We start from the raw sequence: 13,703 nt of genomic DNA, 5'->3' as shown, positions 1-13,703 counted from the left end.
GGGAGGGATTAACTCCTCTAGTGAGTGGATCAGGAGAGAAGTTCTTTTATCTCCCATTCTCACTACCGCTGTGACCCTTGCAAAGTCGCGTATGCGCTTGAGGTGGAAGAATGCTGCAAATAAGATGGTGTGGAACTGGAATCTGATCGCATAAAGAGGTTCCTACTTAGAGTCTCTCTCCCTAAGGGTAAGAAAGCATGGGCTGCTAAAATCCAAAGTGTACCTAAACCCTAACTTTGCCTGTGGTCCCCTACCCCCTACCTCAAATACACTGTCACCAGAGACCCCACAGCTTTGAAGTAGCTGAAAGTGAACAGAGGGGAGGTTTTCTCACCCCAAAAGGGCACCCTTCTGCCACTCTGAACTGCCTGCTCTCCTTCCTCCAAAGCTGTAGACCTTCCAGAGGCCCCATTCTCAACTAAGCTAATCACTCGCAGGCAGGTCCCTTGAAAGTACCAGCGTGAGAGCAGTTTACCCAAACTAGGTACTGGAAAAATTCATAGCATTTTATACTTAGTCGGCTGGGACCTAAGTGATAATGTCATTTGTTCAATAAATATTTGAATGCTGTTCAAAGATTGTTAGGTGGTGAGGACATAAAATCCTTGCAGGAGTTCTCAGTCTAGCAGCAGCAAGATGGTTAAACCAATAATTGGCATACAAAAAGAGTGCTTTAATAAATTATATGAGTAACCCTCTCATTTAGCTTAAACCTTCAGTATAATCCTTCCCATGAGACCCCACAGCTGTAAGACTGAAGGTGCCAGCATACTAACATCCCCAGGTACCTGTTGAACTGGACCATACCCAACTACTTTGTGGATTTTGTCCCTAGGGAGGATGTCTGCCCTCTCCCGACACTCAGGTTCTTTCCTTGCTGCTCTGCTGCCAGCAATGGTGGAACCTCAAGCTCCGGTATTTGGTTCTAAATCCCAACTGCTCCCTCCAACACTTGAATCTTCATCAGGCCCTGAGCTCTTTTTTTTTTTTTTTGCGGAACGCGGGCCTCTCACTGTTGTGGCCTCTCCCGTTGAGGAGCACAGGCTCTGGACGCGCAGGCTCAGCGGCCATGGCTCACGGGCCCAGCCGCTCCACGGCATGTGGGATCTTCCTGGACCAGGGCACGAACCCGCGTCCCCTGCATCGGGAGGCGGACTCTCAACCACTGTGCCACCAGGGAAGCCCCCTGAGCTCATTTTTTGTTCTGTTAAGTCCTCTATATCAAAAGTTACTATGGACTAGTTTGTATCTTCTAGAATTTTCAGGGGAAGGAGAAGAGGGAGGAGTAAAAAAAAAGAGAGAGATGGGGGAACTCTGTGGGAGTGATGGATATGTTCATCATCTTGATGGTGTGATGGTTTTATGGGTGTATACATATGTCAAAATTTATCAAACTGTACCCTTTACATGCAGCTTATTGTATGTCAGTTATACCCAAATAAAGCTGTAAAAATGTAAAGAAAAAAAAATCAACCTCACCTTGATTCCTAGTGACTTCATAAAGGAGGGATCTCCTTTAATAGTTAATTTGAGTCCCCAAGAAAAAGAGGAAATTCTCTTCCAAGGAGGAGCCGCTCAGCAGTGGACCTAAAGAGGCTGCTGATAGCAAGAGCAGAAGCTCCAAGAAAAAGTTCCAAAAGCTATTCCAGGGAGATTAGAATGGACATTTCTCTGATGGGGCATAACCCATGGAGATATTTCGCAACCCATCCCCTATATCCCAATAAAAACAAATTCACAAGGAAAAAAAAAAAGAGTTAATTGCAGTTATAAGTTCTAGCATCCCTACAGGATAACATAAAACTAGCAACCAGGGCGCCTGAGTCTGATCCTGCCTGCAAGCTCTCTCTATCCCCAGTGCCTGGCACTTAGTAGGCCCTTTAAATATCAGTTTAATAAAGTAATGTTACCAGACAAAGGAGGGAACCTGCAAATCAGAACCAAGTTTCAGATCGAGGGCATTCAAAAACACGGTCTGAACTGCATCATGGCTCACCGAGCTTCACCTACTCTCACGCATGCACTCACATCTGAAGGCTGGAGCACGAAGGGGAAGTGAAGCAGGAGTAGTAAGTCCCTACTGAGGTCCGACTTGAAGACACAGCCCAGGAGGAAAGAGGGGAACATGAAGACTAGAGTTACTTTGAGAAAGAAAGATTTATGAAATCAAGGAAAATTTCAGGGCTTGGGGGTGTTGGGGTAACAGTTTATGGGGTTGTATAGAGGGAGATTGTTTAGGAAGACCAGGGGCTGGAGAAGGTTCCACTTCTGTGTTATCATTAACATCACTGACCATTCCCACAGCTCAGCCATCCTGGGATCAGCTTCCAGGAGCTCCAGAGGAAGCCAAGGGCCTGGCTTCCATTACCAGAGCTGTTTCCTGACTCATACTTGAACTTAGCAAAATGATCTCCCCCTCTCTGGACCCTTATCTCAGCAGTTTCTTCATTCTTCCCACCCCACACTGCATATATAATAAGGAATGTAACAGTCCTTTTCTATTCTTTGGTAACTCTAAGGGTAGAAAGGAAAAGAGAGGTTCTTTTCCCCTTGATAGAAACGACTTGGACATTTTGATGCTCTTCTGGCAGCCGCACCCTTCTTTTTCCCCATCAATTCCTCCTCTCTTCATTCTCCCAACCTTAAAGCAGTCTTGTGCCCATCCACATAAACCCCGAAGCTGACCCTCATCTTCTTTAGGACCTAATCTACATAGCTGCTCTTTTCCTGGCCAGACCCTGGAGCGAGGCTCTGCAGCCCTCCAGTGGCCCCCTGCCTTCCACGACGGCCCCTCCCCACTCTTCTCTCAGCCCAGTCAGTCTCCACTGCCAAACCGCTGCTGCCTGACCCAGCATAACCCAGCAGGGGGTGGGCTGCGAGAAGGAACTGGGAGGGATCAGTGTGGCGGCCACCAAACAGCAATAACAGATTTTGGAGGAACTCACTTGCCTCACTCTCACCTAGCAATCTGGCTGGTGAAGGGGCAGGAAGGGGAGGAGACCCAGGGGAAGTGGACCAGAGAGATACACTTTTTCAGTCTGAGAACAGAACTGGGGGGAAGAAGCCAAAGCTGAGTATCCCTTTCTTCCCTCTTCCAGGAATCAGACTTTTCATCCCTCTTTGCACCTGGGGCAAAGAACACTGACTACAGAAGACCATGCACCTCAAATCTAGACATATGGTTTAACACACGATATTTTTTTTTTTTTTTTTTTTTTTTGCGGTACGCGGGCCTCTCACTGTTGTGGCCTCTCCCGTTGTGGAGCACAGGCTCCGGACGCGCAGGCTCAGCGGCCATGGCTCACGGGCCCAGCCGCTCCGCAGCATGTGGGATCCTCCCGGACCCGGGCACGAACCCGCGTCCCCTGCATCGGCAGGCGGACTCTCAACCACTACGCCACCAGGGAAGCCCGATAGAATATTTTAGATTGTACATCTTGAAGAAAATCTAGGTCTCTCCATCTATCCTTCTTAAAAAAGATAGTGGACTGAGGAGTCCCAAGGTAGAGAAAAAAGATTAGAGGTGTGTCAGTCAGTAAGAAGCAGATTTGAGAAAGAGAAAGGAAGAATGTCAATCTCCATTTTTACAGAGGGCTGTTTTTCAAACTGGGTCTTGACCCATTAGTGGATGTATTGTAACCAATATTTTTTGATGGAATATAGAACAGAATAGGGTAAATATTATTTCAGGTACGTACACACAGGATGTAAAATGTATTTGTTACTATGGATCATAATCAAAGTTTGAAAGCAGCTAACTTATGGGGCCATTTGTGATCAAAAAGGAATGAAAAGGATTCCTTCCCCCATGCCCCTTTAGGCAGAAAAAACAACACCCGACATCATCCTGCCTCCTGCTTTATTCTCCACAGAGCTGGCTTCCATCCACACCTCCTCTGATCTCATCCACGCTGAGTCCAGGGTTCAGGTTCTCAGGTCTGGGGTCCATAACATCAGGTGAAGCCCCACCCACACACCCGTAGTGGCCAACCCACCACCCACCACAGCCTGTTGGAGGCTCTGGCAACCAGGGATGCTCTATTCCCTGAAAGAAGAAATTCAAGGATGAAATGCACACACTTCTATACCCTCAGTCTCCTCCCACCCATGCAAGATGCTAAAGATGATCCTCATCTATCTGGACTGGAGAAGATGGCTGCCTGCATAGGGGCAGGGAGAAGGATGGAGGATGACTACACTTTGAATGAATGGTGTGGGAGTGAAGGAGAGATTCTGGAATCTGTAGAGTCCCACACTAGGAAACAACTGTGCACCACTATCCCACCATCACTCATCTTTCACTGGCATCTCTCTACCCCAGACCTGAGGAGGGTCATTCAACTCCTCTTTTCTGTCTCCATCTCATAAGTCAGACCCCTTCAGTCTACCTGCTCACGGATTTCTGACTCCACCCAGTGATTCCCCATATCATGTCTTCTCAATTGACCTCACCTCAAACGCTCTATGCCCCACAGGACTCCCTGGTGTCAGCTACCACATGGGGCAAAAGGAGACTCCAATTTCTATCCTTAAGCCTCCTTTCTCCCAAGCTCCTTCCCTCATCACCCTCAGACCACAACTCACAACAGAGAGATCCCATATTCTTCAGGGCACAGGATGCCTCACTCCTCCTGGATGCTGAGGATTCGCACTAGGATATTGTACACATCCTGTTCCATGTAGCCCTGTAGGCAGCATGAAAGAAACAAAAGGAGATGAAGAAAAGGAAATGAGAGAGACAGGAAAGGGAGAGTTTCTATGGTAGAGTAGGATGCTACTTACTCAGTGCCCTCACTTATACTACTTAACTTCTCAATAGCTGTTTCCTAATCTTCACAAGGAAGATAATCATGCCGGCTTTTTAGAACTGCTGTGAAGGTTACAACTGTGAATATGGAGCAAAGCACCGGGCACACAGTAAGTGTTCGATTCTTTGTAGTTATTATTATTCCTAATAAAGGAGCGAGCCACCCACCTCTTCTTCCTTGGCGAGGGATAAGCTGGCTCAGGAGGACACTGAGAAGTGGCGTAGGGGACAGGAAAAAGCCTTACGGTCAATCAGGGAATTGAAAAGGAGGGGCAAACACCTCTCCCCCTCACATTCATACATAACTTCTCTCAATCTGCCTAATGATATCCAGAAACCTGGTACTGGGACATCTAAAGTCCAGCTTCCTGAGAGACGAGTCTGTGCAGGTAAGAGAAGGGATGCCAAATGCAATGGCCCCTGGCCAGCTCTCTGCCTCTACCTGCCCCCAGGCTCACCTGAGCAGCATTCAGCAGATGATTCCTATAGGTGGAGATGATCTCTGCGTGGTTCTTCTGGGAATCCTGGGAGTGAGCATCAATGGGAGGTCACGTGCCCAGCCTCTCACACTCACCCTCATCCCCCAAGCATGAGGAACAATGAAGTGAAGTGCTCAGCTGTGCCAGGTAGGCTCCCTTGGCCCATCACTGGCTCAGCCTAGACCACTGCCTAGCCAGGCCTCTGGAATCCCCAGAATCTCTCCCACAGGTACATCACTTCCACTGTGCACCCTCTTCTCTAGCAGTGTCCATTCCCCCGAGGGCCAGACATACCTGCAGCTGTTGGGCAAGGTGAGCATTTTCTCCCTGAACTGCTAGAATCTCCTCTGAAAGCTGCTCCAGCTTCTTCAACAATTCCTTGATCTGAGGTCAAAAGGAAAGAAAAGGAACCAAGGAGGCCCCAGTCATTTCCCACCCCAATACCACCCAAAGTCAAGGTGAGTTTCCTTTTATTGGGTATTTAATATCTGCCAGATACTTTTACACACATTGTCTCACTTAATACTCAAAACAGCTCTTCTTCTGTTCTGAGACGAACAATCCTTCTCTGAGGGAACTATTATTATTCACATTTTGTAGATAAGGTGCCTGAGTTAAGTAATTTGTCAAAATCATACAGCTAATAAGTGAAGAAATCATAATTTGAACCAAGATCCCTTTGAATTCATGGGACACACTCTTAACTCTGTACTGGATCCTGACCTACTTTGGCCTACTGACCACTGAGGGAAATGGAGATGAGTTTCTGTGGTTTGTGAGACTGAGGTACAAATGCAGTTAATGATAACCAGCAGTAATAGGAATAGTGGTAGTAGGAATAATAAAACTAGCTAACTTCTACTGAGTACCAGCCATTTACCAAAAATTGTCCTATTTTTAATATAATGTCTTATTTAATGTAATCCTCACAACAGCTCTGTTATTATCCGCATTTTATAGATGAGAAAACTGAGGCTTAGATAACTCACCCAAGATCAATCAGTTTTGGTTTGTTTTTTTTTTTTTTTTGGCCACACCGTGCAGCTTGTGGGATCTTAGTTCCCCGACCAGGGATCAAACCCAGGCCACCTGCAGTGGAAGCCAGGAGTCCTAACCACTGGACCGCCAGGGAATTCCCAATCAGTTCGTTTTGAAATTGAAATTCAAATGCAGACAACCTCAGTTCGGAGCCCACTACACTATTTTTTTTGCTCATTTGTCTACTTTTATCTTCCCCTTCAACACCAACAGAAAATTCCTTTCTTTAATTAGCCCCACCCCACACTGATTCCTATTCTGTATAACATTCCTTCTACTTTTATGTCCTTTATAGTCCGCAAAATATATATTCCCTATATTTTTTAATCCTTCTAAATTTGATCATGTACACAAACTTTGATAAGTCCGAATTCACTCACTGCACAGGTAGTTCTACAATTACTAAATTCATTTGTAAATTGATGTTTTTGAGTTTGTAAAACATGTCTGTTGGAAGCCTGTAGACTTATATTCACCTTTGGAGCAATCATTAGGAAACTCGGGTATCTAACACAATGGTTTTCAAACTTTTGTTTTTCTCTGCATTGGCACCCTCTTTGCCAATGGAAATCTTTTGTAGAGCCCACTCTGACTGAAGTGGGAGGGGAGAAAGGGACTACAGTCTAGTCTACTTCTCTTAACCCGTCAGCAACCCCTAGACCAGGCACCTCCTCAGAACCCTAGCAAAACCACAGCGACTCACCACAGCATCCGCTGTCTTCGCAGGCTAATACATTACCTAAGTCAAAATGCCGATTAAACCATAGTACCCCAATGGTGGTAGCCCTGACCACACTGCTTCTGAACCCTGCGTCCCAAATTCTAATACCTAAGCCCCCTTCTCTCTTGTATTTATAACTTACCTCACCTCCAATCTCAATCCCAGACCCCCTCAGACCCAGGAGAACATAGTGCGGTCCTTGCAAATGACTGGTGTTCTGTTTGGGGTATTAATCGGACGAACCAAAGATAGATTCCGGTCAGCCAATCCTAAACTCACAGAAACCTGCCCTGATGCTCCCTTCGGCTGCCTGGTCTGCTCACCTTGGCCTCCTTGTCCCGGCCAGCCCCGATGAGATGCTCCACCTTCTCTTTCAGCAGCTCCGCCGTTTTCTCCAACTGCTCCGACCGCCCGCGCAGCTCGCTGGCCTGGCGCTCCTGCCCTGCCGCACGCGCAGCCAGGTCCCCGCTCCTGCGCCGCTCCTCGGCCACCGCCTCCCGCAGCCGTCCCATCTCCCGGCAGGCCGTATTATACTTTTCCAGCAGGGCCTTTAGCTCCCGGCCCCAAGCCCGGGCCTGGGCCACCAGTGAGCCCCGAGTTTGCTCGTGCTGCCGCAGACCGGCCGCCTCCCGGGCCCTCAGCTCAGCCACTTCCTCCGTGGCTTGGTAGAGCAGCTGCTTCAGCTTCCTGATCTCCTGGCTCTTCCCGCTCATCGTGGCCTGAACCGCCCGCAGCTCTTCCTCCAGCTTCCCCAGGTCTTGCTCCAGAGCTTCAACTTGGGGGGACGCTGAGGCCTCTGAGGAGGCGCCCGGTTCCCCACATCGGGCAGGGGAGCCCCGCAGCTGCTGGTTTTCCTCTTCTAGCCGAGCCAGCACCTGCTGGGCCTCGCGGTGCCTGGCCACCAGGGCGCTGACGCAGGCCTGCAGCTCCTCCAGGCGATCGGCCGCTGGGCACCGTGCACTCCCCCTGCCCACCAAGTCTGGGGGCAGGCAGTCCCACAGTCCCCGGAGGCCTCTGCTCTGGGAGGCCAGGCGCTTCCGCAACTTCTCGGTGGCCTCCTTCTCCAGGGCCAGTTCATCTGTCAGCAGCCCCATGCTCCACCGCAACTGCTGTAGCTGGACCTGCACCTCTGGCTTGGGCACGCACTCCCGCTGTAGCTGGACCTGCGCCTCTGGCTTGGGCACGCACTCCCGTTGTAGCCGCTGGCTCAGGGACGGCAGGTCCCCCTGCAACCACTGCCGCTCCTGGCCCAGCTCCCCCAACTCCTGCAGCAAGTTACTGTCGCTCAGCCTCACCTCCTTCTCCAGCTGTCCCTCTGCCAGGCCTCCTCTTGGCATCTGTTCCCCTCCAGGCATCCCTAGAGGCTCTCCCCAGGCCCCAGGAGCTCCTTCCTCCTTCCCTTCACCCTCTTTGGTGATGGCCCCTGGGCCTGCCTTTGGGGATCCCTCTCTGGGCTCCTGGGCAGGGACCTCAGGTTTCATCTGTAATCCTGCTTTTGCCCTATCCAGCCTCACCAGCACCCGCTCCAACCTGGCCTCCATCTTCTCCCAGGCTGCTGCTGCAGCCTCAGCCCGGGACGTCCCCACAGCTCCCTCCAGGTCTGGTCTTGATAAAGCCCCCCGGGCTGCATCCTTTTCTCGCCACACCGCAGCCAGTTCCTCCCTCAGCTGTAGCAGGAGCTGGTTCATGGCTGCTGTGTGCACTGGTTCAGCCACTGTGCCTGTTGGTTCAGCCCCTGGGGCCTGGGGCCTCGGCTCCTGGCCAGCATGCAGTTGGTCAGTGTGATCAGGGCCAAGGGCCTGCCCACCACTGGCGGTCGGTTGCTGTCCTGTGGATCTCCCAATGGTCTCAGACCTTGGGCTGTGGGGTGGCTCCTGTTCTTCTGGTTGGGACCTTCCGTGGGCGTCATACTGGATCACCCCTCCAGCTGAATCCTCAGCCTTCTTGGAAGCTAATACTGGCCTTGCTGCAGCTGCGGCTGCTGCCTGTTGCTGCTTCTTTAGCTCTTGTATGCACTTAGCCAGCAGGTCGAGGGTACAACCCTGCTCCATGCCATCTCCTCCAGGCCGGAGACTAGAGCGCAGGTCTCCCGGAGCTCCGGGCTCTTGTGATAGGAGGAGCCCCAGCTCCCGAACCTGTTCTTGAATCTGGCTCTCCAGGCCCAGATAAGCTGCAGATTGAGCCTTACACTCTTCCATATTTCGCAGCAGCTCCTGCTCCAACTGGGAAACTTTCCTCTGCTCCTCTTCATACTTCCACTTCCACTCCTCTGAACAGGGATCTTCATCCTCTTCTTCCTCCTGCCCCTCCTCAGGCTCTGCTCTCCATGGGCTCTTAGGTGGAGAACCCACCTGAGGCTCAGATGGAGAGGCCTATGGAGAAAAAGGAACAGTGAAGTAAACCCAGGCAGCTAGTCCAAGAGGGCCTTTCTTCTCTTAGACTGTCTCAATGCCCCGGTGATCACTGCCTGGGAGATATCCCAGCGGGAAAGCCTGGGGTGGGTCAGAAGCAAAAGGAGAAGGCACTTAGGGTCTTACCTGGGATGCAAGATCTGGGTGTTGAACTAACCCCTGACCTATATGAAAAGACATGGGGAAAATGAGAGAGGAGACAGGGCCCACGTGCTTCTAGCCCACACTCTGCCTTCAGACTTTCTCTGAAAGGAGTGGCCCCTCAGTGTTAATCCTTTACCACACATGTCGAATAGGGAAAGCCACCCCTATTTGATGACTCCCTAGCTGTCCAGCAACCTTCGTTTCCTATCTCAGAGATATGCCAGCTCATTCATTTCATTCACTCACTTATTTATTGGACACTGTGCCAGGCACTGTTATAGGCGCCAGGACCTCAATGGTGAGCGGAACAGAGATGGACTGTCATCTGAGGGGGTTACAGTCTAGTAGGGGAGAGAGAGAGATTGACCATCAAATCACATAAATAGATGTACAACTGCAACTCATAAATGCTAGCAACAGTACTAGCCAGAGTTGCCTTCAGTGAAAGACAAGGCTGCTTTGAAGAACTTTGTGACCGTGCTTTTGGGAATTTGGAGTCATCTCATAGCAGCAGCAGTAAATAAGTAAACTCTCAACTAAAGTGACAATTATTATTGCCATGGAAACAAAGGGGATTCTAAGACGCTTCTCTGATTCTAAGGCTATCGAGGAGCATCTTGAAGTTACAAAAGGGTATTGGCTTTACCTCCCAGCCCCTGCCGGTTCAGGGCCTGCTGCAGCAGCCTCCACAGCATCTTGTCTTGTGTGCGTAGAGCATAACGCAAAGCATCATGCCCCGTGCTGTCCACCGCCCCTGCATCTGCTCCATAGCTCAGGAGCAGTTCAGCCACCTCAGTGCTGCCTTTTTCACAGGCCAGGATCAGAGCCGATCTATGGGTTGGGACAAATCTGAGCATAAGCTTTTCTCATGGAACCCAGGAGTCCTGGTTTCAAAAAATCCACTCACAAGGTCAGCTCTCACTCAGTGTGGTCAGGAGCACCACAGACCAACACCAGCCAGTGACAAAGCACGAGGCCAGACCAGAACTTTTCAAATGTCATTCCTTGGAGCTGTAGCATCAGAAAGCAGGGGGCCAATTGGAAGGGCTCCACTTCCATCTGCTTTATAGATTGAGGTCCTGCATAAATTCTTTACTGGGGAAAAAGTATTCCATTGCTTAGAAGATAGTTCGAAAACCAGTAAATTAAACTAGTGGATCCAGAGGTATTGATTCTACTTCCAGAGTCACCTATGCTAGGAAGATGGCAGTGTCAGCAACAGAATAGGAAAGTATAAGGAAAACGTTCTCAACTCACCAGGAGGAAAAGAGTGAAGCAACAAGCAGTGCTCTTCTGAACCACCACTGAGAAGAAGAGAGGTTCCCAAGAAAACAGAGACCAACCTGCCTTCTTCCCCAATACACACACACACACACACTTTGCCCAGTGGCTCCTTTCTAGATTGGTCAGGGTCGGGATTTGGGGTGGGAAGACGGGGAAGGCTCACTTGTCATTCTTGTCAGTGACATTAACCCGGGCGCCTCTCTGCAGTAGCTGTGAGCAGATAGCTGCGTGACCACCCAGCGACGCAATCATCAGGGGTGTACGTCCATCCTGCACAGATTGTGGGAAGGGGGTTCACGAGGAACCAGGGGAACCAGGGCTTTGACACAATGCAACCAACTCTCCTGTTCCCGCACCTCTCCAGGAAAAAGCCCTAATCCTGGGGCTAAATACTCCTTCTCAGAGGGCTAGAAGCTCTCCAGAAGATAAGCCCTAACCTCTCTGTGTGGAAGAGGAGGAAGGGCATGGGGAGAAGGAAGAGGAGGTGGTGCTACACAACCCCTGGTCATGGAACTTGGCTTAAGTTCCATAATTAATGACCATAATTAAGTTCAGAGAAAGCAGCAGTCTCCCCATGTAGGGCCCAGCTGCCCAGCTGACACTCACATTATCCAGGACATCCAGGAAGGCTTCGTGATCACACAGGAGGAGCACACTTGAGGCACAGCCAGAGAAGGCTACGGAGGGTTGCGGGATGATCGGGTTAAGGGGAAGCAGGAAGGACACCTAGTCAGACCATGACGCAGCATTCCCTCCGACCATTTCAGCAGTTAGCTCTGGTCTGCTCTTCCCACCAAATGTTATCCCCCTCTCCCTCCCCATCCTCTGGTCCCTGCAGCCCTGTTTCCCACCAGTCCCCTGGCACACACCTGCCCAGTGCAATGGAGTACGATTTTCCACATCTACAGCATCTTCATTGGCACCATGCTGCAAACAGCCACACAGGGAAGCAGCATGGAGCGTGGTGTTAACATTCTCATCCCATAACCCCCTGTTGGGCCACCAGCTTTCACATTACTGTGGGGAGGGGCAGGAGGGCCATGACTCTGGCTACCTACTGGGCAAGTCCAATTTATTCCTTGCAAATGATAGGCAGCCTTGAATTTCAGCCCTGGTTCATAAACCTAGGGCCTAAGAAAAATCATATTATAGGTAAATAAACATGTTAGGGAAAATGACAACTGAGTCTATGTCTGGTACTTTAGGATCATAACTGGGAAACTTGGAAAGGGCCAGGAAGAACAAAGCAGAACATCCATTTGCACAGTGGCCTGTTGAACTGTGCCTTTGAACTTTGGGAGACTTAGTTCTGAATTGTCCATATGTCATTTCACATGTATATTTCTCTCTGTACTCCTACACCACAAACTCCTCAAAACAGACAGCAGGCTTTGGGTTTAATGTGAACACCTCTGCCATCCTTCCACCAGCCCATCATCACAGCAGTTAGTCTCTGCAGTGCCTCTGCCAGTGGCTGAGCTCAATACATGCATATTAACTGACTGGCAGTCAGTCCCTGGCAACGCTGCTTTACGACATGCCCGCAAGGGCAGCATTAAGCAGGGTGTCTGCACATAGCAGGTGTTAAACAAATGTTGGCGAACTAATGAATAAGTGATTACTAGCTCTCTTATTGGGAATGAGAGGGGTACATTTGACCAAATATTGCTTGTGAGTACAAGACAGAGTAAGGCATCCCTGGGTCCTCTTCTTCCTTTCACAGGAGTAGTATCAGAGGTTGCTCTTACCTGCAGCAGGACCTTGACACATTGTGGCTGGCAGGAAATGGTGGCCGAGTGCAGGGCGGTGCTCCCTGGGAAGCGAAAGAAGGGGAGAGGGAGAGTGGGTGGCCCCATGCATACCGATGACTCACAGGGAGGGAAGGCAAGAGACGCACATATAATCAGAGGGAGATTAGAGAGAGAGGCTCTCAGCCACATGGGGCCAGAAATTCCTGTTCCCCAAGTGCCTGGTACCTGCGGTGGAGGTGGGAATGGGGGTGAGGTAGGCCCAGCTTGCAGGGAGCGGAACCCCTGGAAGGAGACTGGCCAGAACTTATGAGGAGAGAAGCAGGAGGGCTACAGTTGGAACCTCCAGCAGGGCCCAGCACTGGCCCCCCACCCACCGACTGCTGCTGTAAAGGGAAGAGCAAGCAGCATGACCCAGTGCTTTAGTCTAACTCACCATCCTCATTCTTGCTGTTGATGTCAGCCCCATTCGCAAGTAGTATAGTCAGACATTCTGTCAGGCCTTTGGAGGCTGCCAGATGAAACCTGCCAGAATCAACGCCGAGAGGCAGAAGGATGAAGGGACCAGGGGATGAGGAATGGGAGAACCTTAATAAGCACTGCCTACTAAGCTCCGTCACCCCGAAGCCAATCCCAAAAGCGGAGAGGGAAGCTCCCGTAGCCTGACTTTCTGAGAAAGAGAAGCCTATATAAATGGCCTACTGTTAAAACTTCAGAGGAGGCTGGGAGCAAAGGTAGGAATAAGAGCTACAGGTCTCAAGCAATCTCAGAGTACTGCAGGGGCGTCCAGGGAACACATAATTACCTGTAACTCAGCACAGGACACTTAGCAGACTGGAAGTGTCACAGAGTGGGCCAGAGCAGAGGGCTGGACATTTGCAGGCTGACTTGGGAAGAGACAAGGGCTAATATCCCTCTTGCTCTAATCACTCCTTCCAGCCACATGACTCTCATGGCCACCACTGCACTCCTAATTTCTCAAGCATACACACCCTCCTATTTGTACAATGAAGAAATACTCTATATAGTGTATGTTTCAGTTTTCCGTTTGTTTCATGGGCTTTATGTCCT

General features: G+C 50.2%; 1 protein-coding gene across 4 annotated transcripts in view; it reads right to left on the bottom strand.

The window, feature by feature from the left end:
* Positions 1–10: 10 nt before the first annotated feature.
* Positions 11–13,703, bottom strand: part of ANKRD35 (ankyrin repeat domain 35) — a 19,556-nt gene continuing 5,863 nt past the window's right edge. Inside the window, exons 3-15 of one of the 4 annotated variants that reach the window (XM_089916575.1) lie at positions 13,069–13,157; positions 12,633–12,697; positions 11,754–11,811; positions 11,491–11,561; positions 11,048–11,154; positions 10,247–10,431; positions 9,583–9,620; positions 8,209–9,417; positions 7,369–8,166; positions 5,581–5,670; positions 5,266–5,331; positions 4,585–4,685; positions 3,692–4,045 (exon numbers count right to left, since the gene is read on the bottom strand). In XM_089916575.1, the coding sequence (XP_089772701.1) occupies positions 4,623–4,685; positions 5,266–5,331; positions 5,581–5,670; positions 7,369–8,166; positions 8,209–9,417; positions 9,583–9,620; positions 10,247–10,431; positions 11,048–11,154; positions 11,491–11,561; positions 11,754–11,811; positions 12,633–12,697; positions 13,069–13,157 (2,839 nt within the window). In that variant the 3' untranslated portion in view covers positions 3,692–4,045; positions 4,585–4,622. Of the gene's footprint in view, positions 2,092–3,691; positions 4,046–4,584; positions 4,686–5,265; positions 5,332–5,580; positions 5,671–7,368; positions 9,418–9,582; positions 9,621–10,246; positions 10,432–11,047; positions 11,155–11,490; positions 11,562–11,753; positions 11,812–12,632; positions 12,698–13,068; positions 13,158–13,703 lie in introns of those variants that run through there. The other 3 variants (XM_089916570.1, XM_022583868.3, XM_089916578.1) reach the window with 3 other exon arrangements.

Source organism: Delphinapterus leucas, chromosome 1 (genome assembly GCF_059928025.1).
Source record: "Delphinapterus leucas isolate spDelLeu-1000000601 "Yukka" chromosome 1, BTC_Dleu_Yukka2, whole genome shotgun sequence".
In the NCBI taxonomy this organism is placed as follows: Eukaryota; Metazoa; Chordata; class Mammalia; order Artiodactyla; family Monodontidae; genus Delphinapterus; species Delphinapterus leucas.
Note: the sequence above shows the minus strand (reverse complement) of the source record. Positions and strands in the feature narration are given on the sequence as shown.